The sequence below is a fragment of the Manacus vitellinus genome, unplaced genomic scaffold (genome assembly GCF_001715985.3).
Source record: "Manacus vitellinus isolate BGI_N305 unplaced genomic scaffold, ASM171598v3 scaffold_33_pilon, whole genome shotgun sequence".
In the NCBI taxonomy this organism is placed as follows: Eukaryota; Metazoa; Chordata; class Aves; order Passeriformes; family Pipridae; genus Manacus; species Manacus vitellinus.
The window spans coordinates 8,562,194-8,581,702 of record NW_021940478.1 but is presented as its reverse complement, the minus strand read 5'-3'; the positions used below and the strand labels follow the sequence as shown (position 1 = coordinate 8,581,702).

Below are 19,509 nucleotides of genomic sequence, written 5' to 3'. Positions count from 1 at the left end.
GAGTTTTTGACCTTTAGAAGAAAGGGCAGGCCACTCAGGAGGACTACAAGGATAGCATGAGGCTATGCAGAGAGAAAAATAGAAGAGCCAAAGCCCAGCCGGAACTTAATCTGGCTACTGCCATAAAAGAAAATAAAAAATGTTTCTATAAATACATCAGCAACAAAAGGAGGACTAAGGGTAATCTCCATCCTTCATTGGATGCAGGGGGAAACATGGGGACACAGGATAAGGAAAAGGCAGAGGTACTTAATGCCTTCCTTGCCTCAGTCTTAATAGTAAGACCATTTGTTCTCTAGGTCTCCAGCCCCCTGAGCTGGAAGACAGGAACAGGGAGCAGAATGAAGCCCTCATAATCCAAGGGGAAATGGTTGGCGACCAGCTACAGCACTTAGACACAGACAGGCATGTGGGGCTAGGTGGGATCCATAGAGGCATACCGAGGGAGCTAGCAGAAGAGCTCACTGGGCCACTTTCCATCATTTATCATCAGTCCTGGCTAACCAGGGAGGTCCCAGGCAACTGCAGGTTAGTCAATGTGGTGCTCATCTACAAAAAAGATCAGGAGGAGGATCCAGGGATCTATAGGCCCGTCAGCCTGACCTCAGTGCCATGGAAGGCCATGAAGCCAGATATCTTTAGTGCCATCACACAGCATGTGCAGGACAACGATGGGATCAGACCATGCCAGTGTGGGTTTGCGAAAGGCAGGTCCTGCCTGAGCAACCCAGTCTTCTTCTATGAGTGGGTGACTCTGTCTTGGTTTCAACTGGGCTAGAGTTAATTTTCTTCCTAGTAGCTGATAAAGTACTGTGTTTTGGATTCAGTATGAGAATAATGTTGCTAACACACTGACGTTTGATTGTTGCTAAGTAGTGCTTAACCTAGGTCAAGGACTTTTCAGTGTCTTGTGCTCTGCCAGCGAGGAGGTGCACAAGAAGCTGGGAGAGGGAACATGGCCAGGACAGCAGATGCCCAAACAGTCCAAATGGATATTCCTTACCTTAGAACGTCATGCTCGGTATATAAACTGGGCAGAGATGGCTGGAAGGGGCTGACTGCTGCTTGGGGACAGGCTGAGCATCGGTCAACAGGTGAAGAGCAATTGTATTGTGCATCACTTGTTTCTATTGGGTTTTATTTCTCTCTTCCTTTTATCTTTTTTTTGGTTTGTTTGTTTTTATTATCATCGTTATTAGTACTATATTTTACTGTTTTCTCATTCGCCTCCCCATCTGCCTGCGAGGGCAGTGAGAGGGAATGAGAGAGCAGGTGGACTGCTGTGTTACTTAGTTGCCAGCTGGGGTTGAACCACGTCGGACCTGCTTAGTGGATGAGGAAGAGGCTGTGGATGTTGCCTACCTAGAGACCATTTCCCATAACATTCTCCCGGAGAAACTGGCTGCTCATGGCTTGAACAGGTGTGCTTGTTGCTGGATAGAAATCTGGCTGCATGTTGAGGCCCAGAGAGTGGTTGTGAATGGAGCTACATCTGATTGGTGGGTGGTCACAAGTGGTGTTCCCCAGGGCTCAGTATTAGGGCCAGTCCTATTTTATATCTTTACCCATGATCTGAACAAGGGGATCGAGTGCACCCTTGGTCAGTTTGCAGGTGACACCAAGATTGGCTGGAGTGTTGATCTGCTGAATGGTAGGAAGGCTCTGCAGATGGATTTAGACAGGCTGGATCAATGGGCTGAGCTAATTGTATGAGATTCAACACAGCTGAGTGCCAGGTCCTGCCTTTGGGTCACAAAAACCTCTTGCAGTGCTACAGGCTGGGGAAAGAGTGGCTGGAAAGCTGCCCAACAGAAAGGGACTAGCAGCTGAACAGGAGCCAGCAGTGTGACCAGGTGGCCAAGAAGGCCAAAGGCATCCTGGCCTGTGTCAGAAATAGTGTGGCCAGCAGGACTAGGGAAGCAATTGTCCCCCTACACTCAGCACTGGTGGGGCCACACCTTGAGTGCCATGTTCAGTTCTGGGCTCCTCACTAGAAGAAAACCACTGAGGTGCTGAGCCATGTCCAGAGAAGGACAACAGAGATGGTGAAGGGTCTAGAGCACAAGTCTGATGAGGAGGACTTTTTCATTCCTCAGGGAAAGGGGTCTGGTATGCACTGATCAAGTAGGTCGACTCGGCAGGCTGCAAGGGTATTTTGCGCATGGGCTTTGGGCTGAGGGGTTTAATTCTCTTGATTTCAGAGGAGGACTCTGGCCACATCATATCATAGAATCATAGAATTAGCCAGATTGGAAGGGCCTCTGAGATCATCAAGTCCCACCCCTGATCCACTACCACCACGGTTATAGACCATGGCACTAAGTGCCACATCCACTCTCATCTTAAAAACCTCCAGAGATGGAGTATCCACCACTTCCCATGGGCCCATACAAAGGAGAGAAGCTGCTCAAAAGGTGCCATCTCCTGCTGCTGTTACAGTAGGAAAGGTGATGTCCAGGAATAAGTTATTACTGCCATAGCAAGTCAGGCTGTCCATTCCTGTGTGGTACCTGTCTCAGTGGTTCCTCAAACCAGGGAAGGAGCAGGTTATGGGAATATCACATACACACCAGTTCAGAACTTTTGTGAGAGCACCTGGATTTTTGCACAAATATAGGTTGTACTTGCATAATGTCCTGTTTTTCAAGAGGGCATGAAGTTGTTAAGATTCTGCTAGCAACTCTTTCGACAACATAATTCACACCAAGTTAAATTTTTTAAGAACACTCTTTTTTCAAAAATGTGTTTCTTTCTCTTCCTTCCAACATACCTTATTTTGTCACTTTAATTGAAAAATCTCACTTTGTTTTTAGTCCTTGGTCTATAGAATCCTGTCACTGTCTTTTTTTTCACTTTTGTCATTCAGGTATTTTAACAGTCTTGTTAAAAATTTTACATGTGACAGGTATCGAAGCTGAATAAGCCTTTTTCTTGCTGGATCTCTTAATGAAGTTTGTGATTGACAAGATGTGGCAGCAGATTGTTTATGTTTCTCTGTGTTAGGGACAAAAAAAAGACTAAATGGTGATTAAAAAGAAAAAAATTCCAAACAATAATGAGAAAAGGGAGGCATGCCATGTTATAGAAAGTACTGTGTTCTGCCCAAAGTGGTAGTTTGTAGCTGAGATAAGAAATGCAGGAAAAAAATAAAATTGTCAGTTCTGTCCAGCATAGATGTCTGACTTCTTTGTAGGAATAAGATGACAGAATTTCAGCTTTACAGTATGTGTTTTTCCTTGGCTGTGCAAAGAAGGCAGATAACTTGTTTTCGTTCTCTCTCTTTGTAATTGCTGTCTGTGTTCTGAGTGATGATAAACTTTAGGAGTCTTTGAGTTAATTTCTCATATGATGAGTATGTGGCTCCCTCTGTAATGTACTTGAAAAGTATAAAAAAGTCAGGGCTCCAAGCAGCTGTGATATTCCAGAGCCCGGGGTGCAGGGTGGTTACCATCCTATGCTATTGCAGGCACTTGTTTTCACCTGGCAGCAGCATAGCCCGAAGTCACAGGTAAACAGGCACTGCATGTTTGCAGATCATTTTGTAGAGCACTTACAGGTTTGTGGTTGGCCTTACTAATGTCTCTTTCCTTAGGGAAATTTTAGCTATTATTTCAGTGACCACATATTATTTTGCCATTAGATTATTTTAGGCTCTTTTATGTATATTATATTGCCTTATTTTGTCAGAATCATGTATGCTTGAATAGAGATGTCAGTATTCTAAGAGCTCTCGATGCTGCTCAGCGTTCTCATTAGGATGAGAACTGTGAAAAGGACTGAGATGATGACAATCTGAATTGTAGTAAAACGTGGAAATATATGCGCTTTTGGGGAAAATCTAGAGGTATAAGAGCATGGTTTTGGATTGGGGTGTGACAGTATTGAAGTATTTCCATTTGACTTCAGTTTTGTGTATATATATAAAATATTTTTGAATGACAACTAAACCATTCTATTCCAAAATGTCAAAACATAACCATTAGATATCATCCTTTGAAAAGGAATTTTAAACTAAATGGAAACAGTTCAGCCAAATATTTTGGTTTCCTTATAGTAACATTTCCCAACTGAAAATCATTTCCTCTAAATTCAATTGATCATGTTCATTTGGAGTTGCTGTCTTGGATTTAAAGGTTCAACAGTGATTGTCATTTTCCAAATACATTCATTTTACCCTTGTAAAATTATACTCTTCCTAAACAATAAATGGTATCTATGTATTGGATTTGGTGTAATTTTCTTGACTTCTTTTTTTTTTTTGACAGAGGAGGATTTTGAATAGTAATAATTTGAAGGAAGAGTTTGGAGTGCATATGTGGCGTACAGAGATCTGGAAAAACTGAAATTTTATATTTGTAAGACAGATGAGTGGGGGCTTCCTCAGAAGACTGATTTGCTGTTTTAGTTGTTTTGTTATTTTAGGAAAGGCACCAAATTGACTAAATCTGCTGTGGCTACTTTCTATAGCACAGTAGAAGAGGGACATATTTCTTCTTACATAACATTTATTTACCAGTAGTATTTGTTTGAGAACTAATGATAATAATAGAAAAATTACTGCCTCTGGTACTGACTCATGCCCATAGACATATGCACATGATTTCTGGTTGATGAAAAACACTCTGTAATGGAAATATAGTTCCAAAGTATTAAAATGCTGTCCTCCTCCTTTCCTTACTCTTGGATGTGGATTTAACATTTACTTCCTCACCATATCCATGTGTTGCAGCCCATAATGAAAAGATGCTGACCTTGTAACACTGAGTTGGTTCAAGGCACAGTAGACACGAGCTATTATTTAAAGTATTCTTTACAAGAACAGCGTTCTGGATTAAAAAAAAAAGAAAAAAGTAATTTTGTAAGAAAAAGAAACTGCTGTAGATTAGGCAGTCTTCACAACCACTTGCTGCAGCAACACTCAGCAGGGATGGTCTCTAAACTGCCTCTTCGATAAAGCTCTTCCCATGTGGTTTTGGGTTTGCTAACCAACAAAGTACAATCCTGGATTATGCATGGTTGTCTCCTTTTTCAAAAAAAGTGGGCATGAAAGGAAACTTTCTTGGTTGTTTTCTTCCATGTGCGAACACTTGAACCAGCTGCTCCATGACTGTTATGCACAGAACTCAGTACAGAGGATGTCCTAAGTGAGGAATATTCTTGGGGATTCTTCTTGATATAGTTCTTTCTCAAGAGCGAAGATGCCACAAATCATCCAGACACTATTGATGGCATTATGGAATGTGACTTTTTTCCCTTCGCATTTTTTTCTACTTTCTATTCTATTCTATTGAATTTTTTTCCTTTTTACCTGATCTCTGTATAAAGTTCTAACCTTCTTCTCAGGATGCAATGCATTTAATATGATATTAGTGAAAGAATTCAGTTGAGTTCAGCTGCTTTCTTCCTTAACAGAAAGTATGTGAAATAAAACATTTGAAGTATTCTTCAGGAAAATTTGAAGGTCCTGTTCTGGGAATCGCTAAATGCCAGGCTTGGATGGTATTCAGAAATTCGGGACTCAGTTTAGTACTTGGGACTAGACTTTCTTCGGCATCATGTTTGTTAGAAAGTTTTGGGGAAAGCTGCTGCTTAGATACTTTTTTTTTTTTTGTAACTTATTAAATAAATAACAATTGGTTATATCTCATTACATCTTCTAAAGAAAAGAAGCCTATGCACAAAGTAAATACTATGTGTGTGTATGCATATATGAATGTATTGGTGGCAAGAGGTCGGGAATTCACTTCTGCTCAATCCCAGTAATCCTTTTGCTAAATCCCTATTTAAAGCAAGCTGTGAATCCATTGTGGAAACTAGAGGAAGTATGACAGGTGTGTTAGTCTTATTACAGAAGAATCTTCATTGACAGGTCTTGATGGTCCTTTCTTGTCTGGCATATCCTGGTCTGGAACCATTAAAGACCTGTTTTTACATCATTAGCTTGGTTAAGAGTAAGATTCTCTTATTTTAGCTGCCAGAGAAAGTGTGTATAATTCAAATTAATTAAAAATACTTCCCTGAGACTATAATTCATTCTAATACATTGTTAATAATCACTAATCCTTTGTGGTATTGAAGCTTATGTAATTAAACTTAATTCTGTGACTTTAAGTGCCTATGAAAATAATTTATTGCATCCTGTGAGGTCAATATTTAGAGAGTTGTCTCCATCTTTCTCTTACGCAGCATGTGATTTCTGCTAACTGGTATTTGCTTGCAGGATACATCGTATTTTTGCTTGGTAGTATTTATTTAGTGGCATCATGTATTTCCCCAACACACATCCATGTTATCACAATACTCAGTTGCAGTCACGAACAGATGTAAACATCTTTATTGTTTGCATAAGCAGGAGAAGTGTGGGCATGGGTTTCCTGAGAGCCTTGGTGTCAGAGAAACTCAGTTTATCTTGTCACAGTTATGCATTGCATGAATGTTAAATTTCTGCAGACTGTGTTAGAATGGCAATGAAAGAGCCAAATGTGGCCAGGGTGGGTGGTTGGGGGGGGTGTGGTGCAGAGCCCTCATTTATTTGCATTGTTAGTCACAGTTAAGAATAGGGGAGTGGAAAGGGCCAGGTACAAGCCATCACATTTCGTGAAGTTTTGTATTGAATCACTAATGGAATTCTTTGTGAAACAATAATTCATTCACTCATCCAAATGTATTCAGTGTTTTTATTTATTTAAATAACATTAGATGCCTCCTTCTCAGAAAAATGTTTTGAAGTCAGTGTAGCTCAAATGAAATGTGTAAGATGGCCCTTGAAGTTTATAGCTTGAATTATGTTTGTGATGCCAAATAGAGCTGTGTTGTGTTGCCTTGAAACTAAGCTGCTACTAAGTTTCAGAAAACATCTTTGACCCGTCTAAAATATCACAGCATTTTTCTAGTCAAGTTAATTAGCAAATAGGTTTTCAAATTAATGGTCTTCACATGTAAGCTAATTTTGAAGGGAGGAACATTGATGGATTAAGTAGTTTTATTACAGGCCAAAGTAAATTATATGTCTCACTCATAATGTTTTTTTTCCCTGATCTAACTAATTTATAGTATGAAAATAAATGTTCAAGTGTTTTGTTTACAAAACAGTAATAAACATTGCATTTCATGTAGACCTTTAAATAGGTTTCCCGATGTCCCGAGTTATTGAGCATATTTTTTACTAAATTTAATTTATTATTTTCAGTTCATAATTTATACCCCAGATTGCTGCCTATTATTTGCAGAGTTTGCATGGAAATATGAGTATTTATCAAACTGGTGGTGGCATCCTCACAATTACCTCCGAAAGCAAGGGCAACATAGGATGAATATAGTCCTATTAGCTACTGCAGTGCAGGGCTGGGCAAAAAAGTGTGCTATACGTACATCTACAGAACTTCTTTTTCTGAGAACTATTGGCAGTGCTTACTAACCTGTATGGATTTTGAGGCTTGATTGTGGGCTTTTATTTCCCAACAATTTGTTGGAACCCTTGAAGGAGAAATTCTTTATCAATGCAAGGTATTGTTACCATTAGCTGGGGACCTGGTGCTTCTGCAACTTCTGTGGGTAATTTGTTCCTAGATTGGAAACCTTTTCTGCTACCCAGGGGAATGGAAGGTCGTGTCACATGTCAAAGGAAAGATAATCCGGTCATAAAATGTTATTCTGAAAACATTGTTATGAAAAATAGACCACTCCTGATACCTCTTTTCCTCTGCTATTATCTCGTGCGGTAACCTTAGACACTACTCATCTGAGTTACTGAGTTTTAAGCCAGATGTTAATTCTACATTTAGAGTAAATGTTATCTGAGAAGAACTTCTTGCAGCCAACAATCATGTGCTTATGGGAGGAAAAGGAGCTGGTGTTTGCTGTATGTTTTCTTTTTCCTTCCTTGCAGATAGAGGACAAAAAGGTGCTACCATCACTCATGTGAGTGAATATTTTCCTGTGACTTTTAATTAGCTATTAAGTACTGTCTGGGTTTTTTTGGAGCACACTTTTGGCTTGAAATGCAGAACCTTTTTTGATATATAGTTGTACTGCTCTGAACTCAGTCTTATTAAATAAAATGTATATAGATATAGATACAGAAATAGAATAAGGTGAGGGGTTTTTTCCTTCTTACTTTAAGACTCTAAGAGAGAGTGTAAGAGGTTGACTGGAAGATTCCTTAACAATTACTGACTCTAGCCTATCTTCACCTTTAAATTTTAACATCTATACTTAACGTACTTAGGCTTGACTAGATTAAAAGACATTTGTCAATGTTTCTTTTCTTGAAGTAGGAAAGTTGATCCCTCTCTTTGTCTTCCTGAGTATTTCTGATCTCCAGTTCTGTTACAGTGATTAAACTGTTTCAATGCACAGAAGATCTGTCAGCAGGTTTATTGAATGACTTCTGTTCACTGGACTTGAGTTTTAAGTTTAATCTTATTTTTCTGTCTCAAAGTGTATATTGTCTGGTCAGATCAAAGTATTGCATTGTATGCTGGGATCTACAGTTTGGAGAGTTAAAGTGTATGCACCACAGTTTTAGAGGTGGAGGCCATACATAGCCTAAAAGAAACATTTTGGCTGGTAGATGTTCTTTGCTTCCTATTTGGCAGATAATCATCCATTCTACATTTTTTTTATTGTCACTGTAGGAGAAATAGTAGGAAAATTGGTGTAACCCTTTTTTTTCTTTTTCTTTCTTTTATGTGAAGTATCTTTCAAGACTGTTGTGTTACTTCACTCGGGTTTTAGTATTATACTTTGATTACTATGTTACTTCTGGACTTCAGAAAAATATGTACAATGTACAGGTCCTGAGAAGCACAATTTATTTTATTGGAGCTAGTGGAGATCTTGGATATGTCTTAGCTGATCATCATTATACCCCAAAGATATAGAGCTGTGGACATATTGTTCCGTGAATAGCCTGCACAGGGTCTGGCTTTTTCCAATGCTTGCTTGTGCTGAAAGCACTTGGGAAGTACAAGGAGTGGAGAGCCGGGCGGTGCAGAAAGTATGGTGGGTAGTTCTGGCACATAGTGGTGCTGCGTTATTTATGGTGATGAAAATCAGCTATGCCTGCCTCAGAACTGCAAATCTGTCTCTCTGATGTGGTGAATCAGTCGCTCAGCTTTACCGAGCAGAGTAGTCTTTTCCCTTCGAACCTTGCCTCTGTTCACCCATGGATCCTCCTGCTCTGTCACCTTGTGAGAAGCTGCATCTGATTTCCTGTGCGGGTGAAGAGACTCCCAGAGTTTGTATCTGGTGCATTTCTGGTTACTGTTCCACTCTTGTTTAAGGAGGGAGTTTTCAGCCCGTGTTTCTTTCACGCTAGTGTAATCACCAGGAAAGATTGTGTAGACTTCCATATCCTGTAACTAATTAAATAGAAAAAAATACAGAAAGAAATATCTAGTCCTCTTGACTCTCTCTGCCTTAGGTAGTGTTCACAGTGTACAAAATAACCTGTGTTCCTTTTTTTCTGAGCCTTGAAACATTACATGCATTGTCCAAAGGCTTGTATTTAAATCCCAAATGTCTAAAAATAATATTCAGTACTCTGTTGTATGCACAAAGTAGGATGGTGATTTTGTTATTAATTCCAAATTGATTTTTTTAGGCTCTAGATTTGACTAATAGGCTTTGCATATATTAGAATTTTCTATGCTGCTAAGTATTACATTGTAATTTCAAGTATCCATCATTGTTGTCAAAATTGATGTTGCAGATTTGCTAAACTAAACATGCAGTGCTTTGCTATAAATGAGGGAAGGTCATTGAGCCATATGGTGATAGGAGATCCAGTGGGGGATGTTTGTCATTACTGGCTGAGTTATAAGGAACAAAGATTTTTTGATCAGCTATAAAGCTGATAGAAATGGATGAGAGAATAAATACTGGATAATAACTTCAATGTTCTAAATCCTGCAACTTTTAGTATGTTATATATAAGCAGTCTGAACATGTGGTATGTTATTTCATTTGGATTGTTTAATAAATTGTATTTCTGGTTTATTGTTGTCTTGGTCATGAGGTGACTGAATCCTATCTAATTTCAATGCAATTTCTTTTACTAGATTCATTTTGGACTTACAATGCTTAAATCCCTCTATCTCAAAAGCACAAGTTTACTTGAGCAAAAACCAAGAGGCAAAATTAATCATCTTTATTACTAGAATCTAAGGATCACTTTTACAAAATAAAACTTTGTTAGGAATCTGTTCAGTATGCTCAAAAGTACTAGTCTATCAAGATGATGAACAATGCTTCACCTCAGGTGACCTTCAGAGAACTATTTTTTAAGTCTTTCATAAGTCAAAATATCTCATTTATTCTAAAACTCTATGCTAACAACACATTTCTGATACTCAATCCCTTTTCTCTTCTAAGGAATTAGCTTTTCTATGATTTCCATATTAAAGTAATAAGATGGGTATTGTAGATATTTTCTATATCTGAATCTTTACTTTCAGAAATAATGCTCTGCTTCAGAAATGTTGTATCAAAATCTCATCATCATCCTGACCAACCACACTGCAGTCCAAGAAGGTAGAATATTCCAAGGCTTTATGCCTTGCTGTTTAATTAAAAGTAAGCACTGCTGCTTCATCAAAGGCAAATCATTTCCCACTGTCAAGCGGGAAATGCTTGCCTCCAGCAAGGCTGCTTAGCACCCAGTGGGTTTCTAAATGAACAGTTACAATCACCAAGGGGCGCACTATGTTTAGCCCCCTTCAGGGTACCCAAGTCACGAGCTAAACTGTCTCTCTTCTTAGAATGGAAGGGGAACCTCCAGCTATGCTGAAGAGTGAAATGTTGGCCACAGCACTGGAGTAAAACTCTGATTTTTCCAGGAAAATATAGTGGAATTTGTAATGATAATACACAGCAGGCCAGGCCTTTTTAAGAACTGTTCAGAAACACCAGCACAGCAAATGGAGTGGTATATATCTGTCTCAAAAGAAAGAAGAGAGAAATCAGCTTGGTCAGGGTTTGAACTTGTAGTTTCATGGCATTCCCCACCTGGTAACTGGACTGTTAAGCTCCCCCAGTGTCCTGGTGAGCAGTTGGCAGGGCCTTGGCAGTGAAAGCTCAGCAGAGAGCTATTACTCATTTCAGACCATCAGGACACTTTTCATCTGTAGCAAATTCTGGTTCTAGTTCCTGCAGCACATCCTTGCCCAGTCCCTCGTTAACTGAACAACTTGTTCAATTGGGTCCTTCACTGGTAACCCTCTTTTTTAACCTCTCCTGCAATATAACATTGCAGTTGCAACTCCAATTAAGATTAAAAGAATGCTTTCATCTGAACATCTTTACTTTTTTCTTTTAACTTTGACCTTCCAAAAATCATTCCCTTCTGCAAAGATTCGTTACACTTAAAATCAAGCCAATAACTGTTTTTATTTTTAGAAGTATAGCAACGAAAATGTATGTTTCAATGAATGGCAAAAATAATCACAGTTAACTGTGAATAGCACTGATAGCATTCTGGGACCATGAAGAAGGAAGTGTTTGGTAACTGAGCTGTGTGCCCTGGCAGCGAGGAAGGCCAAGAGCATCCTGAGGTGTATCAAGAGTTGCTCAGCGAGCAGATTGATGGGAGCGATTGTCCCTCTCTACTCAGTGCTTGGTAGATCATATCTGTAGTAAGGCATCCACTCTTGCCTTCCTCAGCCCTCCATACAGGAAAGGCATGGATAACCTGAAGCCAGATGAGAAGAAACCACCAGAGTGGCTGAAGCACTGTGAAAAAAGGCTGAGGGAGCTGTCTGGCTCATCCTGGAGAAGAGAAAACATTGAGGGAACCTAAAAGCAGCCAGCAGATCAAAGTATCTACTGGCAGGTAGATACTGTCAGGTGCCTGACAGGAGAAAAAGTGACAGCAGATGTAAAGTGCAGGAAGAGGGGTTTTTCAGACTGGCTCTAAGGAAAAGCTTTTTCCTCATAAGGACAGCCAGACAGTTGAGCATGTTTCCCAGCTAGGTGACCTGGTCAACATCCTGTTTTTAAAGACATGGCTGGACAAAGCTGTGAGTAATCTAATCTGATGCCATCACTGACCCTCCTTTCAGCAGGGGATTTGGGAGGAGAGACCCTCGAAACTGATTTCCACCATGAATGACTGTTGATCAGGTAGTCATCCGTGATCTCTGCTTTGAAATGGGTACAGGCACAAACTGATGAAAAGATATAGTCAGAAAAATAAGTTCTTTCATAAAACAGCGACGAATCTTTCTAAAAATCTGGGGAGGCATTTTTGGTTTTTGATTGATTAAAGAAAATGAAAGGGATCTCACGGAAAAGGTTGAAGTTTTTATTAGATGTTTTGAGCTCTGGGATGCAAAGTAGCAATATTTGCTTTAGAAATAAGCTACAAAACCTTGTATCTGATCATACAGCGTGTATCGTATGCACTGGGTCACAGTCACCAGCTCTCAAATGTGGTTTCTAATGTTCATCAATCTTTATTCCTCTTCTCTGTTCTTTGAGAGTAATCATAGAATCACAGAATCAGTGGGTTGGAAGGGACCTCTGAGATCATCAAGTCCAACCCTTGATCCACTACCGCCATGGTTACTAGACCATGGCACTAAGTGCCACATCCAGTCTCATCTTAAATACCTCCAGGGACGGAGAATCCACCACTTCCCTGGGCAGCCCATTCCAATGCCTGATTACCCTTTCTGTAAAGAATTTCTTTCTAGTATGTAACCTAAACCTCCCCTGGCACAGCTTAAGACCTTGCCCTCTCGTCTTGCTGATGGTTGCCTGGGAGAAGAGACCAACCCCCACCTGGCTACAGCCTCCTTTCAGGGAGTTGTAGAGAGTGATGAGGTCTCCCCTGAGCCTCCTCTTCTCCAGGCTGAACAACTCCAGCTCCCTCAGCCTCTCCTCATAGGACTTATGCTCAAGTCCCTTCACCAGCCTTGTTGCTCTTCTCTGGACCTGCTCCAGCACCTCAATATCCTTCCTGAACTGAGGGGCCCAGAACTGGACACAGCACTCCAGGTGTGGCCTCACCAGTGCTGAGTACAGGGGAAGAATCACTTCCCTGTACCTGTTTGCCACACTGTTCCTGATACAGGCCAGGATACCCTTGGCCTTGTTGGCCACCTGGGCACACTGCTGGCTCCTGTTCAGCTTCCTGTCAATCCAAACTCCCAGGTCCCTCTCCGCCTGGCTACTCTCCAGCCACTCTGTCCCCAGCCTGTAGCGCTGCAGGGCGTTGTTGTGGCCAAAGTGCAGGACCTGGCACTTGGCCTTTTTGAACCTTATAAATCCTCTCTCATAAAGTATCTCTAGTGCTGCTGTATTCCAAACATACGCCTTAGCAATTTCTTTGAAACTTGTATTTTGTGTATTAGCAGAGAAACCAAGTAATGGCTTGTAGGTTTCTTTCTGTAGGCTTTTTGTGAAGACTGTCCAGTGACTCTGCTTCATTAGAAAATTTGAGGAAATAATGCTGAGTTAACCAACAATATAATTATACTTTTTCTTTACTCTTCTTTCCTCCTGTCCCAGCATCCAGCCACCACCCCCACTCCACCAAGCAAATCCTGTTTCCAGGAATAAGCTTTGCTTTGATTTTTAGAAAACAGGCAGGTGGTGGTGGTGTTGTGCTATGTCTTGAGGTGGCATTGCTGAAAATCTGTCTAGTGATGGAGTTTGAGGAACACCTTGATGATAAAACATTGCATCCACACCCCTCTGTTGGTCTTGTGTTTAATTAGACAAATCGCAACTACTTCCCTATGAAGTACTTACCTCCTAGTCTCAAACACATATCTGTTGTCAAATGTTCCTTTCTTTAGTATTAAATAGTAATTACATGCAGCTTTTGCTTCACCTTTATTGGTGTCTTTCAATGAGACCTTTATAGAGGAAAAAAAGGTTGTAAATACATACATATATATGGAAATATGTATGAGTACACCTGCATATATTTATATAAATAATCATTCCCTCTGAAGCAGTTCTGTATATGGAGACATACATCTTCACTAATGCTAATAAAACTTTAAAGTAAGCTAAAACGATTTTTCTGCATATAGTTTTTTATTGTAAAAATTTTCTATTCTAAATGACATGTAATTCTGAAAATATAGTAAGGCAAATCTCATCTGGTGCACATTTTGCTAGTAATAATGGAAAATTCTGAAAATTCATGTTGTTTCTACCTTAAGTTAATAGATGTTAATTGGAAGGCAGCAGTCGTAAGAAAATATAATTTAGTGAGAGAAAGCTGACCTTTTTATAAAAAGGATCCCTCACTTGATATAATGGTACTGTATTCTAAATCAGTGTTCCACTTTTGTTCCTTGTGTCCTGAAATAAAAGCATCATATAATTCATTCCAGAATTATTAACCCTAGTGGGCTTCCTAGAGGTTGACTACTTATCACTTGCCTTAATTTATTAAATACAGCTCAAACTAATAAGGAAAAGTGCATTTTACTCTAGACCTTTTTTGAAAGTTGTGAATATTCTAACCTGCTGGGCTCTTCCCTTGTACTCTGCTTTGCTTGCACAGTATACGTACCACAATCCTCCTCTTCTATCTTTGCATGTGCACTCAATGGCTGACAACTTTTAACAGCCATTATTTTCGCTGTCTGTTGCCTATAACTGTGGTGTGGTACAGTACATTGTACTTGTTGACAATCACAAAGACAAGAGATGTCAACATGTTTGTCAATGTGTCTTGGAAAGATGACTGAAGCCTTTAACATGTTGTGATACTGGTAAATGCAAACTGGTTCTGAGAAAGACATTGCTTGGCTAGTTTTATTTTGAAAGCTTGGTACTATGTACTTAAAAAAGAAAGTATGTTTGCCTGATGTTTCACCTTCTTTTTTTACACTCTGGCTTAGCAAAGCACAAAGATTTTTAATTTTTTTTGGCCAGGCGTGACATAAGTAAACATTTTGAAATAAAAATATCTAAATCCCCGAGCAGATACTATTTTCTGAAGTACCTCAGTTGCGATTTCATTTTTCATTAATAGTCGTTAGTTCAGACTTTGCTTCTTACAGGCTTCATTTTTTTGAGGACACATTAGGTTTTTGATTGTGCTTCAGAGAAGAAAAAAAAGGAACTCTTTCAAGGTAGAGTATTAGGACAAATACTGTTTTCTCTGTGTTTTCTACTATTATTTAGAGTCATTGTTGTCTCTTAACATTAGCAGGTAGTGCCCGTTGCCTGTGAGTCTGCAGTAATGTTTTGGCCCTGGTGTTGTTCGCGCATTAACCCCCAGCCACTCTTTCTGTTTTCTGCTGATGTGCATCTGTTACCTTGTGTAGCCACCCACCTGCGGTGGCTGTGGTCTGAAGCCATTGCACCAAGTCTATTACTCATTGAGTACATTCTTTTGATTTAATTGGGAACTAATTGTGTGACAGATGCATGTAAGTAGAGATCACAAGAAGTGTTTTGAGTGTGCACAGTAAGAGAGTGCCAAGTGAATATATTCAACTGTACGCTCTTGCTTGAGCTCCACTGTCACTAGCTTGCTGGAAAGTCTTTGCTTTAAAGATAAAATCAAAGGTGTTCTCTATTAAAATTTCAGTGCACTTGGATGACAAAAGCAAAATGCCTTATTGCGTCTTTCAGCCATTTTTCAATATCTGTTTTCAAAGAATAGTGAAAAAAACAGTGCATTGTGAAATGTAGTTCAAGTTTTCATTTACATTATGTTTCTTAACGAATACTACTGCATTAAGAATTAGACCTTTCCCAAAGGTCTATAGGAGCTCTTTGAGTGTATGTATCCAAAATTGCTTTCCCATTCTGTTTCTCTGGAGAGTTTGCTTGGTACCTTCTCACTGAAGAGTCCCCTTTGTTTACATGACTTGCTTAGCCTTTCTGAAAGGGATCAATTGCAAACTATATCCATCAAAATTAGAACTGCTGTATTCCCTCCTTCTAAGTGCTGATACTCATCCAATCCCATGCAGAGTATATGAAGCTCACTAATCTGGAAACAAAAAACCAAAACAGCAAAAAATGAAGTTAATTCTTGTAGTACATAGGCCTTCTGTCAGGTTATCAAGTTGGTCTGGCTCACTTGGGCCAAATCAGACTGACTGTGCTCATCTAAAGGAGGCAGAGGGAGGGTTTGTGCCTACCAGGGAGCATGGCAAAATTGCAGCAGCTCCTCTTCACTCACATTGGCTTAAACTTGTTGCAGTGCTGTATGCCCTCTTTTCCTCAGTGCCCCCTTGGATAAATAATCATCCATATAGTACAGCCACTTGTTCAGTTGCCAATCTGCCTTTCATCTGCCTCTCTGTCTTCAGATAGTGCTTCTTTTAGGTTACTCTTGTGAAGTTTCATAAAGATAACCACTGTCACTGGCATTTTGAGCTGTGCCTTCAAATGGTACGTTTGGGTTTAGTATTTATGCTTCTTGAACTGAAAATACACTCCATTAGAGTAGCTGATCACCTGAACACTCTGTTTATCAACCAGAAGATCTTTGGAGCAGTGCTCTTTAAAAAAACCCCAACAGATATATGTCTGAATGAACAAGTTCTTTTCGTAGCATGTGTATCTTTACTATATGTTGCTTACATACACTACTGTACTTTCAGAAGAGCTCCGTTTTTTCATGGACTTGAAGCAATATCGCAGTTCTTAGGGTAGTTCTTGCTTTTAGTGCCTACTCAGTTCAGAAACTCTTGAAGTGGAGAGAGTGTTGAGGTTTGGATTTGACACTGCTCACAACTGTTGTTGCATATAAAAAGTTGTTATTTAAAAGAAAAAACACTCACAAAAAAACCCTCTACTCCAAACCTGCCAGTTTGTTTATATCTTAACACTTTTTACATAATTTTAAAGAATTTGAATGTTGGTAAAATGTTCCCCTGGCACCTCTCAATGGGGAGGAAAGGATGTTTTACAGTCATTATAGTATTGGGTTTGAGCTTTGAATTGAGCTCATCCTTATTTTAAGTGATATATTAAATCTCAATGTAACCTTGGTAAAGAGTAGTGTCAGGATATAGAGCTAGTCTTTAAAGTGTGTTTAGAGAATAGTGGGGATACATGGATTTAGCTGTAGAATTAAGATTGTGTTAAAGACTATGTAAAATGACTTCCTTTGGGTGTTAATATTCATAAAAGTTTAAAGAAATCATAAAAGGTAAAAACAGTGCAACTTTATGATTATAGATAAAAATTGATCTGTTTTCTAAGTATGTATCTCTTCTTTCTCAACAATTGTTGGATGTAGTGAGAGGAAGAGAAACAAGATGTAACAATTAATGCATCATATGTACAGAACAAAAAAAAAAACAACCAGCTGTAGGCATTATACTGAACAAGAATTTGCTTTTGTCCCATCTATCTTTTTTATGTAGATAGCGTTTACTCGTTTGTATTGCATTTTGAAAGACTTGTACCCACTAATGGATACTTGGTGGTGGTGTTGTTTTTACTTTTAAGCTAAATATGTTTATGTTAGTCTTTGTATCTCTTGGAAACATGTCCTTTCAGAAAATATATGTTTCTGCACAGTTTAACCTACATATGTATATGGGGTGATTTGAAATCAATCCATTATCAAGCAACAGAATTATACTACATCCTAATGATTTGAGGTTGTTTCTTTTCTAGAAGAAATAATCAGCTTCCCCTTCAAATCTTGCTGGGACAGCAGCTGCAGATGAGAATGAGCTTCCATATTTAATACATTCTATTAACTTCAAACATACAAACACACACACACTCACTCCTGCACCCCAGTGTCACATTATAGGTGAACAGGCCCTAATTAAAAGCACGCGCCATCTGCCAGTGTGCGGCAGCAGAGTGGCACTCCATAACCATCCTGATTCCTGTGATTGAAATGTATTATTTATGAGCTCAAAGAGAAAATACACTGCTTGGCTGGTGAAAGCTGCATTAGGAGCTGGATAGCACCATCTAATGGAACAGAGTGCCACTGGCTATTCATCTTCCCTCTTCTTCCTCTCCCTTCTTCAGTCTCCTCCTGCAATAATTTTATTTTTCAACATTGTCTTCGCATTTTTTGGTAGTGTTTTAGCCAATTTTGTCTCTCAAGTTCCACTGTTATACAAGATTGAAAAGGGTTGTTGAAATATTAAACTATTTATAGTATTTGCAGCAGCCTTTTGTTTCTTTCCAGTGCCACATGTAGGGTTTTACTTTCTGAAGTAAAAGTGATATTGATGTGATGTGGTGGTCCAGAATTGGGACACTATTGACATAGCTGAGCAGGATTAGTTTACTGCCATTTTTCCTGCCCCTCCCAAAGACCCATGTAAAGAAAGTATCTACCTCTAAGTCTGAAAATTTTATTCTAATATGGAAATGGGCCCCATTTCGTATTGAGCAGTATTCTGCAGACTGCAGTTGGAAAGAAGAGGCATTTGGAAAAGGGTACAGCTTTGGATCTTCCTCTCTGAAAGCAGAGACCATAGCATCTTCTTGCTTGCAGAATAATGTCCTGTTATTGCTTCTTAGTGGGAAAATGGATGAGGAGATGTTGGAATGAGAGGTGAAATATACCTTGGCAGGAGAAGAAAAGGATGACAGGGAACGAGTCCTTTTTGTTATGGCTGGTCCATCAGTCTGCCTTTGTTCACTGCTAGTTTACAACATCAGACCTAGTAAAAATATATAATGTATTTAGTGGCTTGCTCAATGACCTTTAAAATATGCAGGTTAAGAATAGTCATACTGATTCAAAATAATCTGGGAAATGACTTTCTGGTCCTTAGGCTTTTGTTTTGTTATTGAGCTTTGCAGTATTCATGCCAGACATCCAACAGTATTGTTACAGCACTAAGGATGGATTGATATGTGAAATATTAAATGTTTCTACAACAACTTCCAGTAAACCCACTTTTTTTTTAATTAAAGAATCTGGACACTGTTTGAATTCTGGCAAGACAAGACCCTGAATAAAAAGATATAGCAATAAAATTGGGCAAAATATGTATGTGTATGTGTGTGTATGCATTTTTTTCTTTACATTAGCTTGTTTTAAGGAATGTTGAAATTTCATAAATTGTGGCACACCTGTGAATACACATCTTGCTATTGTTTGTGTTTAGAACGTATGCCATCAGAAGGATAAGAGATGCCTTCAGAGAAAACAAGAATATAAAGGATTCTGAAAAAGTAGAAGAACTAGTGAACAAAGCCAAAGCAAACCTAGAGGTTATTCGTCGGCAGGTATGTTTATTTCTCTCATTTTATCTAAGAGTTGTACCCTCCTCAGTTAACTATCTTATGCCACCGGAGATGGAAAAAATAAATCCTTGCTCAAAACATCCATAGATGAATGTTGATTTTTGTATGTCTGAGTTTGAAATCATGGGAAACATCGGTTTGTACATGATGGTTGCAATAGGGGGATTTAGGGTTGTTGGTTCCATTAACTGGAACAGGCCTTGCTGTCAAAAGTTTATATGCTCTTGTTACCTTCTCTGCTGTTTGTTTTGCTGTCTCTTCACTCTGCTTCTCTTTTCTGCCCTAATTTTCCTTTGAATCTGTTTC

General features: G+C 39.2%; 1 protein-coding gene across 1 annotated transcript in view; it reads left to right on the top strand.

Moving 5' to 3' along the window:
- Window positions 1–19,509, top strand: part of LYRM4 (LYR motif containing 4) — an 89,651-nt gene that overhangs the window by 5,099 nt on the left and 65,043 nt on the right. The window contains 1 exon segment of the mRNA XM_029961411.1: window positions 19,065–19,185. Within this exon segment, the coding sequence (XP_029817271.1) occupies window positions 19,065–19,185 (121 nt within the window).